The 17052-nt window shown below is 33.6% G+C and overlaps 3 protein-coding genes across 3 annotated transcripts; 2 read left to right on the plus strand and 1 right to left on the minus strand.

The window, feature by feature from the left end:
* Positions 1-5317: 5317 nt before the first annotated feature.
* On the plus strand, positions 5318-5824 carry LOC125477389 (defensin-like protein 181). Its single transcript, XM_048584419.1, has 2 exons — positions 5318-5366; positions 5574-5824. The coding sequence occupies exons 1-2, from the start codon at positions 5318-5320 to the stop codon at positions 5822-5824; spliced, it is 300 nt and encodes a 99-aa protein (XP_048440376.1).
* Positions 5825-8089: 2265 nt separating this feature from the next.
* LOC125477443 lies at positions 8090-9159 on the minus strand. The gene has a single exon (XM_048584569.1). It carries the CDS (start codon positions 9063-9065, stop codon positions 8796-8798), a length of 270 nt encoding a protein of 89 aa, XP_048440526.1. The 5' UTR covers positions 9066-9159; the 3' UTR covers positions 8090-8795.
* A 4885-nt stretch (positions 9160-14044) lies between these two features.
* Positions 14045-16335, plus strand: LOC125477356 (prostatic spermine-binding protein-like). Its single transcript, XM_048584368.1, has 2 exons — positions 14045-14653; positions 15596-16335. The coding sequence occupies exons 1-2, from the start codon at positions 14279-14281 to the stop codon at positions 15824-15826; spliced, it is 606 nt and encodes a 201-aa protein (XP_048440325.1). The 5' UTR covers positions 14045-14278; the 3' UTR covers positions 15827-16335.
* The last annotated feature ends 717 nt before the right edge of the window (positions 16336-17052 follow it).

Below are 17052 nucleotides of genomic sequence, written 5' to 3' on the forward strand. Positions count from 1 at the left end.
CCCTGCAGTGGAGCAACATTGGAAGAAGGACAACTTGAATGAGAAGTACGATCAATGTTTGAGATGTGAAACTCATCATATTTGCGAGCAGGAAAAAGGGTTTGTGAGAATTCGGGCAGATGCTTTTGCTCGAGATCAACGAGTTCTACACATAAAATGCAAAGGCGTGAGTCCCTTTATATACAGGGAGTGCGAGATTTCTTGGCTATTTTGTTTTGTACAGATACAATGCCAATATTGGCAGAAAACAGAAAAATAGCAGGCTCCCAAAATCTTACTGATTTTGGCTACCATATATATGAACCATGCCTTCTTTGGTTAACTTTTTTGGTCTGGGAAATTATTTGTTGAGCTATAATTCCTATTTCTTTAAATGGTTGAAAACAGAAGTACTCAAATTGTCGTTGAATATAGGATAAAAATTTGGGAATTTTAACGAAAAACTCCTGATACTTTTCACTTTAACAAAAAACTACATTTTCACACTAAAAAGTCAATTCTGGTACTATTGACTTTACCATTTATTTTGTCCTTATTATTAAAACTCAAAGTTTTCAAGCTTTTTTCATTAGTTTTCCTTAAAAACTTACGTTTTTCAACATATCCTACTTGAGAGGAATTTACTTTTTCTGACATAGCAGTGCCTTTGGTTTGGGATATTGTGTGACATCCCGTTAAGTGTTAATCAACGTGCTTATTTTTTATTGGTGATACATTATTCAGTTTGCATATTTAGTCTACAAATTGGATTTGGATCCCATCAAGATCCAAATTGTGAGGATTCTAGGGATACTCATATTTTAGTCATTCATCGTGTGTTATGTAGTCTGAAAAAGTTAAATGATTTATATTTAAAATTAAACACAAATAGTACTTGACGAAAACTGGCCGCACGATGTACGATAAACGGCTAGTATGTGAGGATCCTTAGAATTCCCACAAAATGGATCTGGAGAGGATCATCTTCCCTACAAATTTACGTACCTAGCATTACTCTTTTTTTATAAGAATAATGCTATGAAAACCAAATTTGCAAATTAAATTATGTGTCACCAATAGAAAATATAGAATTTTAACGAAAAGCTTCCGGTACTGTTCACTTTAACTAAAAACCACATTTTTACACTAAAACGTCAATCTTGGTATTATTCACGTTACCTTTATTTTGTCATTAACGTTAAAACTCACAATTTTCAAACATTTTTCATTAGTTTTTATTTGAAAATAAGCACGTTAATCAGCGCTTAAGTAATAATCCAACCATCAACATCCACATCATTTGGTTTACGAAATTTGGTTCAATAATTTTTTTCTTCCTAACATTATCATTTTATAATATTATCACAGAAATTAACGTTAAATTGTGAGCTTATATAGAGTATAAAATGTTATACTTTGAAAGAATCTCTTACGCATTTCTTAAAGAAAAATACTTTATTCTCCTCTCTCTTCTCTCCACTCAATTTATGCCATGTGGAATCAACTTACACTTACATCTATGTATTTAATGTGTAGAGAATTTTATTCTTCTCTTTCCAATATGTCCCTGATTAATGTTTCAAATTTTAACCAAGCAATTATACTCCCCTTTTATATTAAAATTTATTTTCCAAACAATTTTATTTAATTTTTTTTTAAAAGATTCTGTTTTTAAGCACTGAGCTGTGGCATCATTCTCCACTTTTTTTTGTAAAAGTTTTTTTTGACGCTTTTTTCTTTTAGTTTTGCCATCTTCTGAGAAATATTCCGAGAAATTTAACCTCTGCTAGAAACAATATAGGAGGTTACTGCATACTGTTTATCAATATTCAAGCGTTATAATTTATATATATAAAAAAAAAAGCATTATAATTATAAGCCTCACGCTTTTATATAAAATAAGTAAAAAGATGCACCTAAATATCGCTTTTGTGATTGTCAAACAATTTGTGCAAATTGTTATACAAAAAATGCAATTAAACAAAGTTAAACAATTTATATTGCTTTTATTGGGAAAAAAAAGTCTGGGAACAAAACAATGCATCTGAAAAAAGAACTGCAAGGACAATTTAAAAGAAAATAAAATTGGAAGACAACTCCAGCAAGATCTCAAGAACAGGATTTATTTAAACCAAAAAAATCCAAAACAAATCAGAAATGTTAAAAAGTAATTTAAAAAAAAAAGGGAAGTAATCATTGTATCGTTGAAATCTGAAACATTAATTAGGGGCGTATTTGATAAGAGAAGAATAAATTCTCTGTACATTAAATACATATGTAAATGTAAGTCAATTCCACGTCTCATAAATTGAATGGGAAAGATCAATGAGGAAGGGTAAACGGATGATAGATTTTTTGCTGTGTCCAAAACACGAGTCTATATGCCCTATATCATTATATAAGTGTAGAAACACTTGATAAAAAATAAAAATAAAAAATAAGAAAAACTTTTCCACGCTTGTACAACAACATATGACGTATCGGCACATTAAAAAATTTCTCCAAATAAAGAGTATAACTAGCATTCCTCTTTTGTTAAAGGATGTATTGTCTACTGAATAAGTATGGGAAGAATGTGAGATTCAGTTTCTCAAAGGGAACATTCATAGAGAATCTGTAGCATTTTATCAAAGGAAAACTAATAAAAATAGCTTGAAAATTTTGAGTTCTAACGATAAGAACAAAATGAAGGGTAAAGTGAATAGTACCAGGATTGACTTTTAGTGTAAAAATGTGGTTTTTCGTTAAAGCGAACAATACCATGTGTTTTTCGTTAAAATTCCCTTTTATCAATAGATGACCCTAGTATTAGGGACTGACCCATAAAAATTGCCCAAAAAGTCTAATAGGAATGGTCTACAGTGGCAATTGAATTTATAGTTTTTATTACAAATGGTCTATGAGATTGACCAAACTCATCATTTTGGTCATTCACTTTCAAAATCAATCAATATCGTCTTTGACATTCACTACCACACATAATTTGGTCATTCTGTTTAGATTCTGTCAATTATTATGTTAGTTTGTATGTGAGACCCATAAGTCCAATAAAACTGTGACACGTGTATTACACCAAAGAATGATTTTTATCCCAAATGGTCCCTGACATTGATCAAACTCCTCATTTTGATTCCTGAGATACAAAAATCAATAAATTTGGTCACTGACTTTCACTACCACACATCAATTGAGTCATTCCATTAAAATTTCGTCAATATTTTTTGTTAGTGTGTTGATGTGGTCCCACTAATCTAATCATATGGCGCTAAGTAGATTAACTTATAAGAAACTTTTTTTTTTTTTAGAGTGAACCAACTGACGAGTATTCCGCACTGGCATTTCTCTTGCATCCCACAATCCCAATTGAAAAAAAAATTCAATCTAAATTCGATAAAATCGAATCCAAATTCAATTCAAATTTGTTAGGATTATAACCAACTAGAGGAAATGAGAAGTGTGTTCAGGGAGGCCAACAACTTTAGTGGTCATGGTGCCTTCCTTTTCTTTTGAGCATACCCAGATAAAGACGATGATGTCTTTTTTTTTCTTTTAGTTTTTGTTTTTTAATTTCTTATTTTACTTTTAGTTTTAAATCTTAAAAAAAAAAAGTTTCTTACAGTTAATCCGCGTGACACCATATGATTAGATTAGTAGGACCGTATCAGCACACTAACAAAAAATATTGACGAAATTTAACTAGAATGACTAAACTAATGTGTGGTAGTGAAAGTCAATGATCAAATTTATTGATTTTTAAAACTGAGGGACCAAAATGAGAAGTTTGATTAATGTCAAGGGCCATTTACGATAAAAAAAAAAAAACCTTCTTTTGTGTAATCCACGTGTCACTATTTTATTGGATTTGTGGGTCCCACATACAAACTAACAGAATAATTGACGAAATCTAAACGGAATGACCAAATTGATGTGCGGGAGTGAATGTCAGGGACGACATTGATTGATTTTGAAAATGAAAGACCAAAATAATGAGTTTGATTAATCACAGAAATTATTGGTGATAAAAACTTTTGAACTTAATAGAGACTCATTTGTGGTTAAAAGAGACTGAAGGAAAAGTCTCATTAGAGCCAATTTTTAGTAGTGTGAGCCATGCACCCTTTTTTTCTTGTGTGATCAATACATGTCCTATATATATATATATGGAGTAGGGCTCCAATTAACTTGGGTAATGTTTCAAAGGATCTGCAGGAAACTTCGTATCCTATAACATTTCTATATTGTCAATGGGTTGACTTGTTGATTTGAATCATATAAGCTTATTATTTGATGAATGACTAAATTGAATAATCTTTTAGAGTAGAGAGTTACGGTGTGCTAATCTTGTGTACTCAAGTTCAAATCCAGCTTTACTCTTATAGATTAGAATACCCTGAGAACATAAGAGGGGTACCATTCTCGTTAGACAATATTCAGTGCATAACATGTAACATCTTATTCGTAGAAGCTTAGGGGGGTATAGTCAAACTCGAATTTGAGAGGATTTTGAAAGACTTTAAAATCCTAGTGTAGTCAATTAAAAGATTTTAAAGGATTTTAGAATTCATTCAAATCTAGATGTAGTCAATTAAAAGATATTAAAAGATTTTAAAGGATTTTAGAATCTATTCAAATTTGCATGTAGTCAATTAAAATTTTTTAAAGGATTTTTAAATCTATCCAAATCTAAAAGTGTATTAAAAAAATTAAGATTTGGGAGGATTTCAATAGTTGTGGATTTTGTGGGATTTGAGAGCAAAAAGTATATATAACCAAGATTAAAAAGAATTCAATCTCACCCCACTAGGATTTCAAATCCTTCCACAATCCATTCAAATTCTTTAAAATCCATATGAATTTTGTAGGAATCTTTAATCCTCTTAAATCCTATAAAGTCTATCACTTTTAAAATCCTTTAAAATATTTAATTCCTTTTGGGATACAATTTAAGTTTTTCAAAGTACAGGGATTTAATTCGAGCAAAAAACAAGACGGACAATTTAAACGAGCAGAATTAGGGTTAGTGGGTTGACTTATTTTCAGAAAAATTTCATAAGATTTGATTTCTTACAATTTCTAAATTGTCATAAATTCTGGTTATAATTTGCTAATATTTTCTGCTGATTTTATTTCATGCCTATTTTCATCTTCAAACGCACAATCTCGTACACTAATTTTTTTTTTTTTTTTAATGCTGCTTAAAACACCTTCCTTAATTCATTTTCTTCCTACCCTATAAATACATTGCTAATACAAGCCATTATTTTCCATCAATATTTCAATCGAAGTTGAAACTAGAAAATAGTATTCATCTTAGGAATCAAGAATTTGATCCTTCGCCATGGCCCTTCCATCTTCCACTCGGTTCACTCTCCTTGTTTTTGCAGCAGGTATACATTGACCAACCTACTTGAACTAATGATTTGAACCCACCATCTTTATCTTAATGATTATTTTGTGTGTTTGATCATATTTTTTTTTTGTCAATTTATCAATTTCGATAATTTGTTGATATTTCTATTGAATATTTCATGTATTCGGATCACCGAGATCTCATATACGATAGAAATTTAATACCTTTCAATGCATGCATGCAGTTGCAATATTGGTGATGTTGGTGAATGCAGAAGTACTCCAAGACAACGTCGGTTCATGTGAAGGGATAGGTTGCAACCTTGGTGCTCAAAAGGAGAAGAGATGTAATGATGGTTTGGGGCGTTGCAATGAGCAGTGCGATGAAGATTGCTGTGTGAAAAATTGTTTAGGTTATCATGCTAATGGAGTTGGATATTGTGACGATAGCCTTGGCCGCGCAAATGCATGGTGTCAGTGCAGTTATCCTTGTTAAGATTTACAACGATCATAAGAACATCCATCAACTATTTAACCGTTTATTTTTATCGTTTGTTCGTTTCAAAAACAAATTGAATAATTGTCGTGTTTATTTTTGTACCATGATTAAGAAGGGAATGACTAAACAAACTCCACTCCACCCTCTTATCTCCTTCCAACTCCCCTCACTTTCAGGGCCTCTACAATTGCTTTCCACGCCGCAAAACTGACCACAAACAAGAGAGAGAAGCAAACTTCATGTTTCAAAAGCCCCCTGAGCCATTTCGCTAAGCCCAAATCAATCAAGATCAAGACAATCCTAAAGGACCTAGTTTTAAAATAGAATATCGTTAGACTAAGAGCTCGTTGATGATTGAATTCAAACGTACCCCTAAGTCATACAAAATAACATGATATTGCTACACAAGTCAATGAAGTTGGAGACTTCAGCCACGAGTTAGGTAATTTTGAGTTGTTATAGAGAATATTTTGTCCTTTTCCTCTACTTTGTGTGTTTGGCATAACCATGGCTCGAGGAGGTGGTCTTAGAACTGCTTAGCAAACCACGCCTTGAAAGATGGTGAATGAAGATGTCACGAAGCTTGGATCCAAGTTTAATCTTACTTCTTGGCTGTGTTTTCTAGGACGCTAATTTACAAGCACATCTCACAAAACATAAAACTTTGGGTAAATTACATAAAACTACCTCAACTATTGGTGTCACGACACTTTCATACCTTATTTTTTAAAATTGACAATGTCATACCTCATCTTTAGAATTTGGTCCAATGTTATACCTTTCGTTAGCCTGGCCGTTAATTTGTCAGTTTTAAATACTGACATGGCTTGATCCAGACCCACTTTTTATTAAAATAAATTAATAAAATATTAAAAAAACTAAAAAAAATAATTTAATATTTTTTAAATATTAAAATAATAAAGAAAAGTGAAAAAACAAAAAACAAAACTTTTCATCCCTTTCCCCCTTCCCTCCCCCATCTACTTGCTGCAACCCAGAAAAAAGAAGGAAAAAAAAAAAAAAAAAAAAACAAGACTTCATCCCTTCCCCCCTCCCCCCGCGTCCTTCTCTCTTCTCCCCCATCCCCCCCCACCCCCTCTTCTCCCCCACCCGAGCCCCTCCCTACAACCTAGAAAAAAAAAAAAAAATCCCAGTTCGTCTTCCCCTCACATCCACCCTCCGCACCCACCCGCTGCGGAATCGGCCGGATGAACGGGATCTAGGTGTTTTTCTTCTTCTTCTTCTTCTTCCTCCTCCTTCTTTTTGGGTTGTAAGGGGTTAGATTTTTTTTGGGGGGGGGGGGGCGCACGAATTGGGTTGGGGTTTTTTTTTTTTTTTTTTTTTTTTGCTTCTTCTTCTTCAGGAGGCGGCGGCAGCGGGGGGTTGGGGGTTGATGGGTATTGGTTGAAGATTAAGCAGGGAAGAGGATGCTTCTTCGGGGGAGGGGAGGTGTTGGGGTTGATGAATTTTCAAATTTTTTTTTTTTTTTTTTTGGTTGAAGATTAAGCAGGAAGAAGATGAAGATAGGGAGAGAGAAGAGGGGGGGAGAGGGGGTGGAGGGAACGAAAGATTTTATTTTTTGTTCTTTGTTTTTTAACTTTTCTTTATTATTTTCATATTTAAAAAATATTAAATGATTTTTTTTAGTTTTTTTAATATTTTATTAATTTGTTAATAAAAAATAGGATCTGGATCAAGTCACGTCAGCATTTAACTGACAATTTAACGCCAAGTAACAGACGGTGTAACATTAGTACAAATTCGTAAGATGAGATATGATATTGTCAATTTTAAAAAATGAAATATGAAAATGTCGTGATACTAATAATTAAGATAATTTTTTGTCATCTACCCTAAAACTTTTTATATTTTATCTCACTTGATCTCAAATTGATCTTCAATAATGCCAAAGTTCTTTATGGTCATGTAGCCCTACCAAAATTTCTCTCGAGGCACAACCATCTATAGCTAAGGCAATCAAAAGGGACCATAGTGCTACTCCTGCTTGTAGGCTGCTAAAGTATTAACAGGGAAAAGCACTCTTCCCCTGTTTTTTTAACTTTTTAGCTTTTTTTGTGTTAAGTGAGATATTTATCACCATAAGTGAGATATTTGCTAGCAGCTTGGTACAGAGGTTTGCATTACAACTTTAAAGAAAACACACCATCTTAGATCAATAGAAGGCAATGCAACATACAGAAATAGGCATCAAAATTTCTATAATACCAAAACATAATTAACAAGAATATGAAACAGGTATGGTACGTTAAGAAATTGAGTTTCCACCATAAAATCAATTGGCAATAGGGAGTAGCCCAACTCCTTATAAGTACAAGCAAGGCCGGGAAATAATTTACTCTCAACACGTCCCCTCACATGCGTCCAATTTTCAAGTTTATTATGTGGACAACACAAATCGGATGATGCGAAGCACATGTGACCATTGAGCTTGACCCATAGGACAACCTACTTTGATACAATGAAAAAAATTGAAGTTCCACCATAAAACCAACGCCTTATAAGCATGCAAGATGCAATGCCCCTTCTTTATCTGATGTGAGATTCACTTGCAACAGTATGTGATACGTTACATATGAATATAATACAAGTACCAAACCTAACTTATCACATTCCTAACACATTATCTCACCCTCCCTAATCGCTTGAGCTAACCCTAACAAGTTTACAGGAAGTTTATATTAGCAATGAATTAAGAATTTACACCATAAAATTTGAAGGACAAAGAAATGTAAAATCAATTCCAAACAAATGCACTCCTAACATAAATCAAATTCCAGAATCAACTTATCTCAATCAAATGTCGCAAAATTGTATTGATTAATCAACTTAATTTCGCCAACGAACCCAACATCTCTCTGCAAATTCAACAAATTTTACTAACATATTCACAACCTAAATATCTGCATATATATAAATAAGAACTAATCAAGAAATTAACATGGATTAATCAAAGGGTACAACCACAGAAGAGAAAGAAGAAGCAAAGCATACAAGCCAAGGCCAAAGACTCCACCACAGTTATCAACGTCCACAGCACATCATCGAGTATTGAGAAGCCGAACCCCCCGAAGCTCTGCAAGTTCAAACTCCACCCAGAAGTGAAGTACGACAGGTTGAATATTTCGGCCCACGACCGCCGGAATATTCCTAATGACGGCATAGAGAACTCGAAATCCAGACAGCTGAAAGCTGCCGAGTACCACCTTGCTGCGCACATGATGGACTAACAGATGATCTCTCTCAAATACTTCTTTGTTCTGGCAGAGGGCTTTCTAGCATGTTCATAACAAAGTTGGAATATTAAGTAGGATATGTCTTGTATTATATGCTTAATTAGGTAATATTTATGATTGACACGTGTTCCAGCTACGATTTATTTGGATGGTGTTAAGAATTTGATGTGGGGACGACTGTCAGGTAACATATATTTCCATTTTAACATAAGGAAAGTAATGAAAAAGGGTTGAAAATTTTAAGCTTTAATAATAAGGACAAACTAAAGGGTAAAGTGAATGGTACTATGATTGACTTTTTAGCAAAGTTCTAAAAAACGCTAGGTGCTAATAGGGCGGCGGGCTAGCGCCTAGGCGGATTTAGGTAAATTTCTTGTATATTTTGTAAATAAGTGCATATTGACACTTACAAAAAATTATACTTGTATGAAATCCATGGATAAGATAATAAAAAAATGATAAAATGCAAAAAGAGTATCCAACAAGTCCAAAATTTAAAAACATATTAAGCATATATGCCATATAACCATAGTGAGGAGTATTGTAGGATGACACATGTACAACAAGTTCATAATTTAAAACAACATAAAATGGAAAATAAGAGGAAAATAAGGAAATTTAGTAATATACGATATTTATCTTTAGCATCCCGAAATTTAAGTTGATACACAACACACCTATTCTGTAAAATTAACAAAATTTCAAGGTATAATTAGAATTTAGACTTTAAACAAATTTCACCAAAAAAAAAAAAAAAAACCACCCAGCCGCCTAGCACCACCTAGGCCGCCTAGAGCCACCTAGAGTCACCTCGATTTTTCCAGCCGTTTTGCACAAAATCGCCTAGGTTCCAAAGTGCCTAGGGCGTTTTTTAGAACACTGCTTTTTAGTGTAAAAATGTGGCTTTTCATTAAAATGAACAGTACTAGAAGCTTTTCGTTAAAGTTCTCTTTTAACATACAGTGACATAGATTCTACTCCTTTTATATTATGTCTGGGAATGTGGTTTCATTTGCATCTTATTCTAAGAATTAGAGTGGGAAAAGGTTCCTAGCCATCCATGAGAGATGATAGATGCTCTCACAATGCAACAGTGGTGGAGTCTTAATTTTTGTATAGAATGGGGCACAAATGTCTCAATTTGTAACATTCTCTCGATCTTACAAAAATTATTTTGTCGTGTTTGAGCAATCGATCAACATCTTTTATGTATGGTACAGTTTCGTTTTCATTATCCTCTTCCTTAAACCTAACCCCAAGGCTTTATGACTTTCTTCTTCTCTCCCCCGCTGATTCTAGCCCAAAATCATCTTCAAAACTCACAAGAAACGGATTGTCTGAATTCTATAAGAGCCACCAAATTTTTATATGTGGAAAAAAAAAAACATCAAGATTGGCATGGGTTTAATTACAAAAGAGAGAATTGAATTTTTATCGTGAATAGTGAAATAAGTGTTGATGTTAGAATAATATTACCGTCTAATAATAATAGTACATTTTAAACGATACTTCTCTTTACATGTAAGTGAAATATTTTAAATTTATAACCCGTGAAAGAAGTGTTCCTACGAATGAGAAGAGAGACATTGAATGCAGACAATTGCTCTTGCAAGAGGGAAGGTCATCAGCTTCTTCAGTCGAAACGAAACGCTAGTTTCTTTGGACTGTTATGGATCATGACATTGAGATGATGACGGGAGCCATGACTGCTGACTCTTAGGTGGTGAGTATACATCTCTATTGCTATCTTAATTGTGATATTTATGTTTTTTTTCCAAATAAACAGAATAATATACTATATAAAATACAGTTTGAGCAATGAGTTGCTATCCTATAGCCAACACGATATTCTCTGGATTCTCTTTTAGAGAATTTTGATGATCAGTGAATCGTGTTTATTCATTGTATATTATACGGTTAGTTTTCGTTAAGTACTGTTTGTATTTATTTTAAATAAAATAATTTAAAATGATTTTAGACTACATAATATATGATAAAGAAAAATGATCTCCGAGATCCTCACAAACAGACTCCAAAGAGGATCCGGATTCATCTTGTAGGTTATCTACTATAGTAGCTAAGGCTTTGAACACCATACCCTGTCATTCTCAATCTTTTATTTTATTTTATACTTAATAGTTTTGAATTTTCTTTTTCTTGCAGAGGAATTTGAAATTCTGACCTAATCGGGTTTGAATGGCAGAAGACAATGCAAATTCCTTCACGAATATAACTTCTCCTAAATAAATCACTCTCATTAAGTTTTAGAATCTGCTGGCTAAAAATCTTTTGATATAACCAAAACCGCTTATAACGATGATATTTTTCAGAGAAGCATTTCCGAACCAGAAATCTTCACTATTAATTATTGTCGAGTTAGTCTTCTTGTCGTCGTGTATGATGTTGCTATGAAGAAAGCAACAATTAAAATTTTGGCCATGTTCCACAAAAAAAGCCAGATTTTGCCCACTAATTAGTTGCCATGATTTTGCAAGTTAGATAAGGACACCGACATGTGCCTCGTAGGGACTTTTTTGTTTAGTAAGCTGTAAACCAAAAGAAAGTTTACCAATAAACCAAAGGGAATTTTAACGAAAAACTTCCGGTACTGTTCACTTTAACGAAAAACCACATTTTTACATTAAAAAGTTAATCCTGGTACTATTCACTTTACCATTTGTTTTGTCCTTATTCTTAAAACTCAAAATTTTTAAACATTTTTCATTAGTTTTCCTTAAACCAAAATGTCAATAGAGCATGAAGATCTTTGATTGAAATACTCAAAAAGTAAATAACAATTAAAAACCAAACCATAAACATATGATTTTTCATGAATAGCCAAATAAAGACGAAATGTCACCGATATATAACGTTAGTAATTAGTTTTGCCATGATTTTGCAAGTTAGGTAAGGACACCGACACGTGCCTCGCAGGGACTTTTTTGTTTAGTAAGCTGTAAACCAAAAGAAAGTTTACCAATAAACCAAAATATCAATAGAGCATGAAGACCTTTGATTGAAATACTCAAAAAGTAACTAACAATTAAAAACTGTTTATGACTTTACATGAACAGCCAAATAAAGACGAAATGTCACCGACATATAACATTAGTAATTTGTCTACTATTTCGTAAGAGAATTGTAATTCAGCTGGTTCCAAATATTTTAATGATAGAATGTTTAGAGAGAGGAGAGGCTATCCTATTCTAAGATCAAGGCGCATTTTATGTTTTTATGAGGACTTACAAATGGGGACTTATCTCCATTTTTGGTTTTTATAAATCACCGACAAAAAGAGATTGCTGATAGCAATACTCAAATAGTTAAGGATAGCAGTATGATCCTTAACTTAACCAACCCTAGTTGGCATTGGTTCAAAATATCCACCACATCTAAAGATTTGTGCTTTCCTTCATATTAATGCTTAAAATGCTATTTTTACCGTCTATTTATACTTTTTTTTTTAATAAAGATGAGATTCACATACATTGATAGACCGTACCTCTATTAAAAAAATAATACAAATAGATAATAAGTGTACGACTCCATAAATATATATTTTTTGGTTGTTGCAGAAACTGCGCTTAGATTATTACAAGTGGCGCAAATGCAACCAAATAAAAAAATATTGCCAGCTTAATACCACTAAACTCATGTGTTTAGTGCGAACGTGTCAAGGTTATTTTTGACTAATGCTCGTGGGACATATTGTATCTTTGGATCCCTTGAAAGGAGGAAGATTCTCTGCCCTCCCATTTTTCGTGTTCTCCTGTTTTATATGATCACGGTTAAGCCACATCAATATTTTATATTAATTTTTTTATAAAGATAATAAGATAAAAATAAATAATAACATAAAATCTTAACGTGATTTAATCGTGACCACAGAAATAGAAGGACACGAAAAATGAAAAGGCGCCTCCCCCTTGAAAACAAGTTGTAAACAAAATTCTTACCTTAAACTGTCTACGGATCTTCGATGGGTGAAAGTACACATGAGAAAATGCTCTAGTGCGCAACATATACTGCACGCCTTTTCTGGCATTTTTATTGGATATTTACAAAGTATATCCACACTTTAAAAAAAAGTGACGTAACGTTTGTTTAAGTTTTTTTTTATCAAACGATATTATTTACATTAAAGAAGTAAGAGAGTGGATTAAATCTTACAATAGCTAGTAATAATATAGTTCAAATTCGCTTTTAACTAATAATAAGGTTCAAAATCGCTTTTAACAAAAACCGAACATAAGATCTCTCACTTACAAATAATGAGGAATACCATTAGAATGTAGTACTAAGTGACAATGTTTGTTCTAGTTTACCTATAAAAACCCAAAAAATATAAATAAAAAGGAAATAATTATCCACACATTTTCATCTTCTACGCACTTCTCCTGATATTGACTTTAAATTATTTATTTATTTATTCAATCTCTTTTTTTTTTTAAGAAAACTAATGAAAAATGTTTAAAATTTTTGAATTTTAACGAAAATGATAAAATAAAAGGTAAAGTGAATCGTACTAGGATTGACTTTTTAATGTTAAAATATAATTTTTTGTTAAAATAAACAGTATCAAAAATTTTTCGTTAAAGTTTTATATATTTATTTATCAAAGTATTCAATCTCGTATCTAAAAAAAATACTTGAGCAAAAGTTAAAACAAACAAAGACAACGCGAGGAGGAGGTGGGGGCTCCACAGCATATGACCCACTGAAAACGATGGGCCAGAATTTTTGGTGTGTTCCCAATCCCATCAATTGAGAACCTGGATTTAGAAAATAATCGAAGTAGACCAAGAGCCTAGCCCAACAACATGGGCCCAGAATCTGGAGAACCCGAAGAGAAACCCTAACCCTAGTGACCTCAGATTACGCCATCCCTTGCACGTGACAAAGCATCTGATTACAAAAGTGAATATGAAGCGCCGCAGCAGGTTACCCTATTAGCGCAGAAATACAAATTGGCTCACCAGGACCGTCGGATTTCCCCCCACGTCACCTATCCGCGTCAACCCGCGTTTCAGCGGCTCAGATCGCTGGTTGCAGAGCTACTGCTTGAGCGAACCAAGCAGCTCCTCTCTCGTCCCTCTCTCCCTCTATCTCACTCCCTCTTCCAAATCCAATCCCAATTCGTTTTCTCGAGAATACAAAGAGCATATTTTCTCTGGAAATTTGTGTGAGCTTTGAGAAGATGAAGGCTATGGAGGAAGTTGTGGAGGAAAACGAAGTTAAGCCTTTGACTGCCGAGCAATTGGAGCTGTACGAGTCGCAATCCGAGTCCGAGTCCGAGTCCGACGACAGCGTAGGCGAGGAGGAGGAGGACGCCGATGAGGATGACGACGACGACGACGACGCGGATGAGGACGAAGAGGACGACGATGAGGACGAAGAGGACGACGACGACGATGTTCAGGAGGTCGTACAGTCGTCTGGTGGCCCTCCGGTTCACGCGGTGGACGACGAAGACGACGATGACGAGGACGAGGACGACGAAGGCGGTGACGACGATGACGATGGCGAGGGAGACGACGACGACGACGACGACGATGACGAGCCTGAGGAAGAGGTATAAACACAACCTTTACATTTTTCGATTTTTTTCTTTCTTTTTTTATTATTTATTTTTGGTTTAGATTCAACAGATCTGGTATTTTTATATGTTTTTGTTGTGTTTATATGAAGAAATAATTTTTGATATTATTAATCTGATTTTTCTAGCGGCCTGGTCTTGAAATTCAAGTTGGATTTAAATTTTCTTTTGATTTTTTCCTATATATATATATATATATATTTTTTTTTTTTAATTTTAATTAGATTTCAAATATTTTCCTGCGATCTGTTAGTCTGTGTTTTTGCAGTGAAGCATGGCTATATAGTTTATTAATTTGTATTATATTTGAGATTTCTAAATATTTATTTCCTCCAGGGAGAAGATCTCTCTTTTAGCCAAATTTTAGAGAAAAGTCCTCCATCAGATTTTCTTGCAGCTTTTATTTCTCTGCCTCTGCTAGGCTTGTCATAAAACTTTTTAAATTATTCTTAAAGCCTTTTATTAATTTTGTTCTTTTTTTTTTTTTTTTTTGGGTACAGATTCATTTGGTTTCTTTGTTGCTTGTTGATTTGATCCTTTATTTTCTGTAGATCAAAGAGCTTTTCCTTTTTACCCTTGTGTAAATTTGGCTATTTTTATATGTTTTTGTTGTCGCTGTGGCTAGTGTTGCTTTTAAATCGAAAAGATTTTCGGCCTAAAGCCGTTTGAGATTACCGTCCTTCGTTCACAAATTATGTCTACTTCTGTAGTTACCCGTTGTCGGAATTTGACAGCGACAAGCCTAACGGATCTGTCTGGCTACCAGCTATGTTTATGCTGACTGTCGTAGTTGCTCGTTTATTGTAATTGTTTGAATGGCAGCTTCTGTTATCGGCTCATTTGTTCATTGTGTATGTTTCTGTTTTGTTATGGTATGTGCTGGTTCAATTGCTGCTGACATCTTTTGAAAATCTGCAGGATGAGCTAGGAACTGAGTACCTCGTCCGCCCAGTAGGTCGTGCTGAGGATGAGGAAGATGCGAGCGATTTTGAGCCCGAAGAGAATGGAGTTGATGAAGATGAAGAGCAGGGCGATGATGCTGGTGGGAAGGTGGAGGCTCCCCCAAAGAGAAAGAGATCGGACAAAGATGACTCAGATGACGACGATGGTGATGGAGGAGAGGACGATGAGAGACCCTCCAAACGATAGGGGTTAGAGGACGGACCATTAACAAAATGGGTCAGTCTCTCGCTCTCACTCACGCTTAAACTCATCGTCACGCTTGTAGAAAGAAGGATAGGATGAATTCGGAATTCTGTGGTGCCGTTTATGTTGGTGTAGTAGTATGATGGTGGAGTAAATTTCGTAGGTTTACAAGAAGCTTTTCATATTTGGTTAATGCTCAGTTGATGTGAGTCGGTCAATTTGAAAGGGGTTGGTTTTAGAGAAGTTAATGTAAGTTTAAGTTTAAGAAACTTGATTAAGCTTGATAGTCTTCTTAATATTTTCTTGTGTTTTTTTATCTGGTAGGGTTGGTTGCAGGTTTATTAGGTAGGACCCTTTTGAACTCTTGAACTTTTGGTTGGTTGAGACTTGGAACTTGAAAGGTTGGTAGATCTCAATGTCTAATCCGATGATGGTTGATTCTATTTCTACATGTAATGGTGGACCGTCATTTTTAGCTTGTGAATGAATAAACTATCATCAATTTATATGAATTTTTGCACAAATGACCTTGTAAATTGTATTGATGATTGATGAGATTGAGTGTTGAAACGGGGAGGTATAGGGTTTGTAAGTGTTTTTAAAATTGTTTTTTGTGAAAATATTTTCGGCACGAATTTTTTGTAAAAAATGCAAGTGATTTTTTTAAAAATATTTCAAAATGCTTATTGTAGTAAGCACCAAGAAGCATATAATTGATTGAAGCATTTAAAGTGCTTTTAAAATTCAAGATATTTTTTAATAAATAGTTTCTCATAATGATTACCATGAATTTTATAGTCGAGTAGATTTGCAGGTTATGATTTGTGCAGCTCTTATAATTATCCGTTGAGTAAAGAGTTTTTGTTGTTTAAACTATGATTAGACATAGCGTGGGCTTATAATAAAAACACAATTAGTATATTTTGAATGGAAATATTAGCAAATTAAAGAATATGAATAATGGTTGTTGATTTTATTTAATTACTTTAATTTTATGTCTATAAATAAATAAAAATACGTGAAAAGTTAAAAAAAAAAAATGAAAATCATTTTTATTAAGATTTCGTCGCACAGTACGAAAATCATCCAAACTCTGATTAAAGCAAACTCTTCAAATTCCGCCGACAAAAATTAGGGACCAAATAAAATAGGAAAAGTTAAAAATAAAAATAAATAAATAAATAAAAACAAATAGGAAAAGAAAATTGATAAAAATATCCAAGACGGCA

Source organism: the organism of the source record quoted next, unplaced genomic scaffold, assembly GCF_019419815.1.
Source record: "Pyrus x bretschneideri cultivar Hongxiangsu unplaced genomic scaffold, Pyrus_bretschneideri_v1 Contig21, whole genome shotgun sequence".
NCBI classification, from domain to species: domain Eukaryota; kingdom Viridiplantae; phylum Streptophyta; class Magnoliopsida; order Rosales; family Rosaceae; genus Pyrus; species Pyrus x bretschneideri.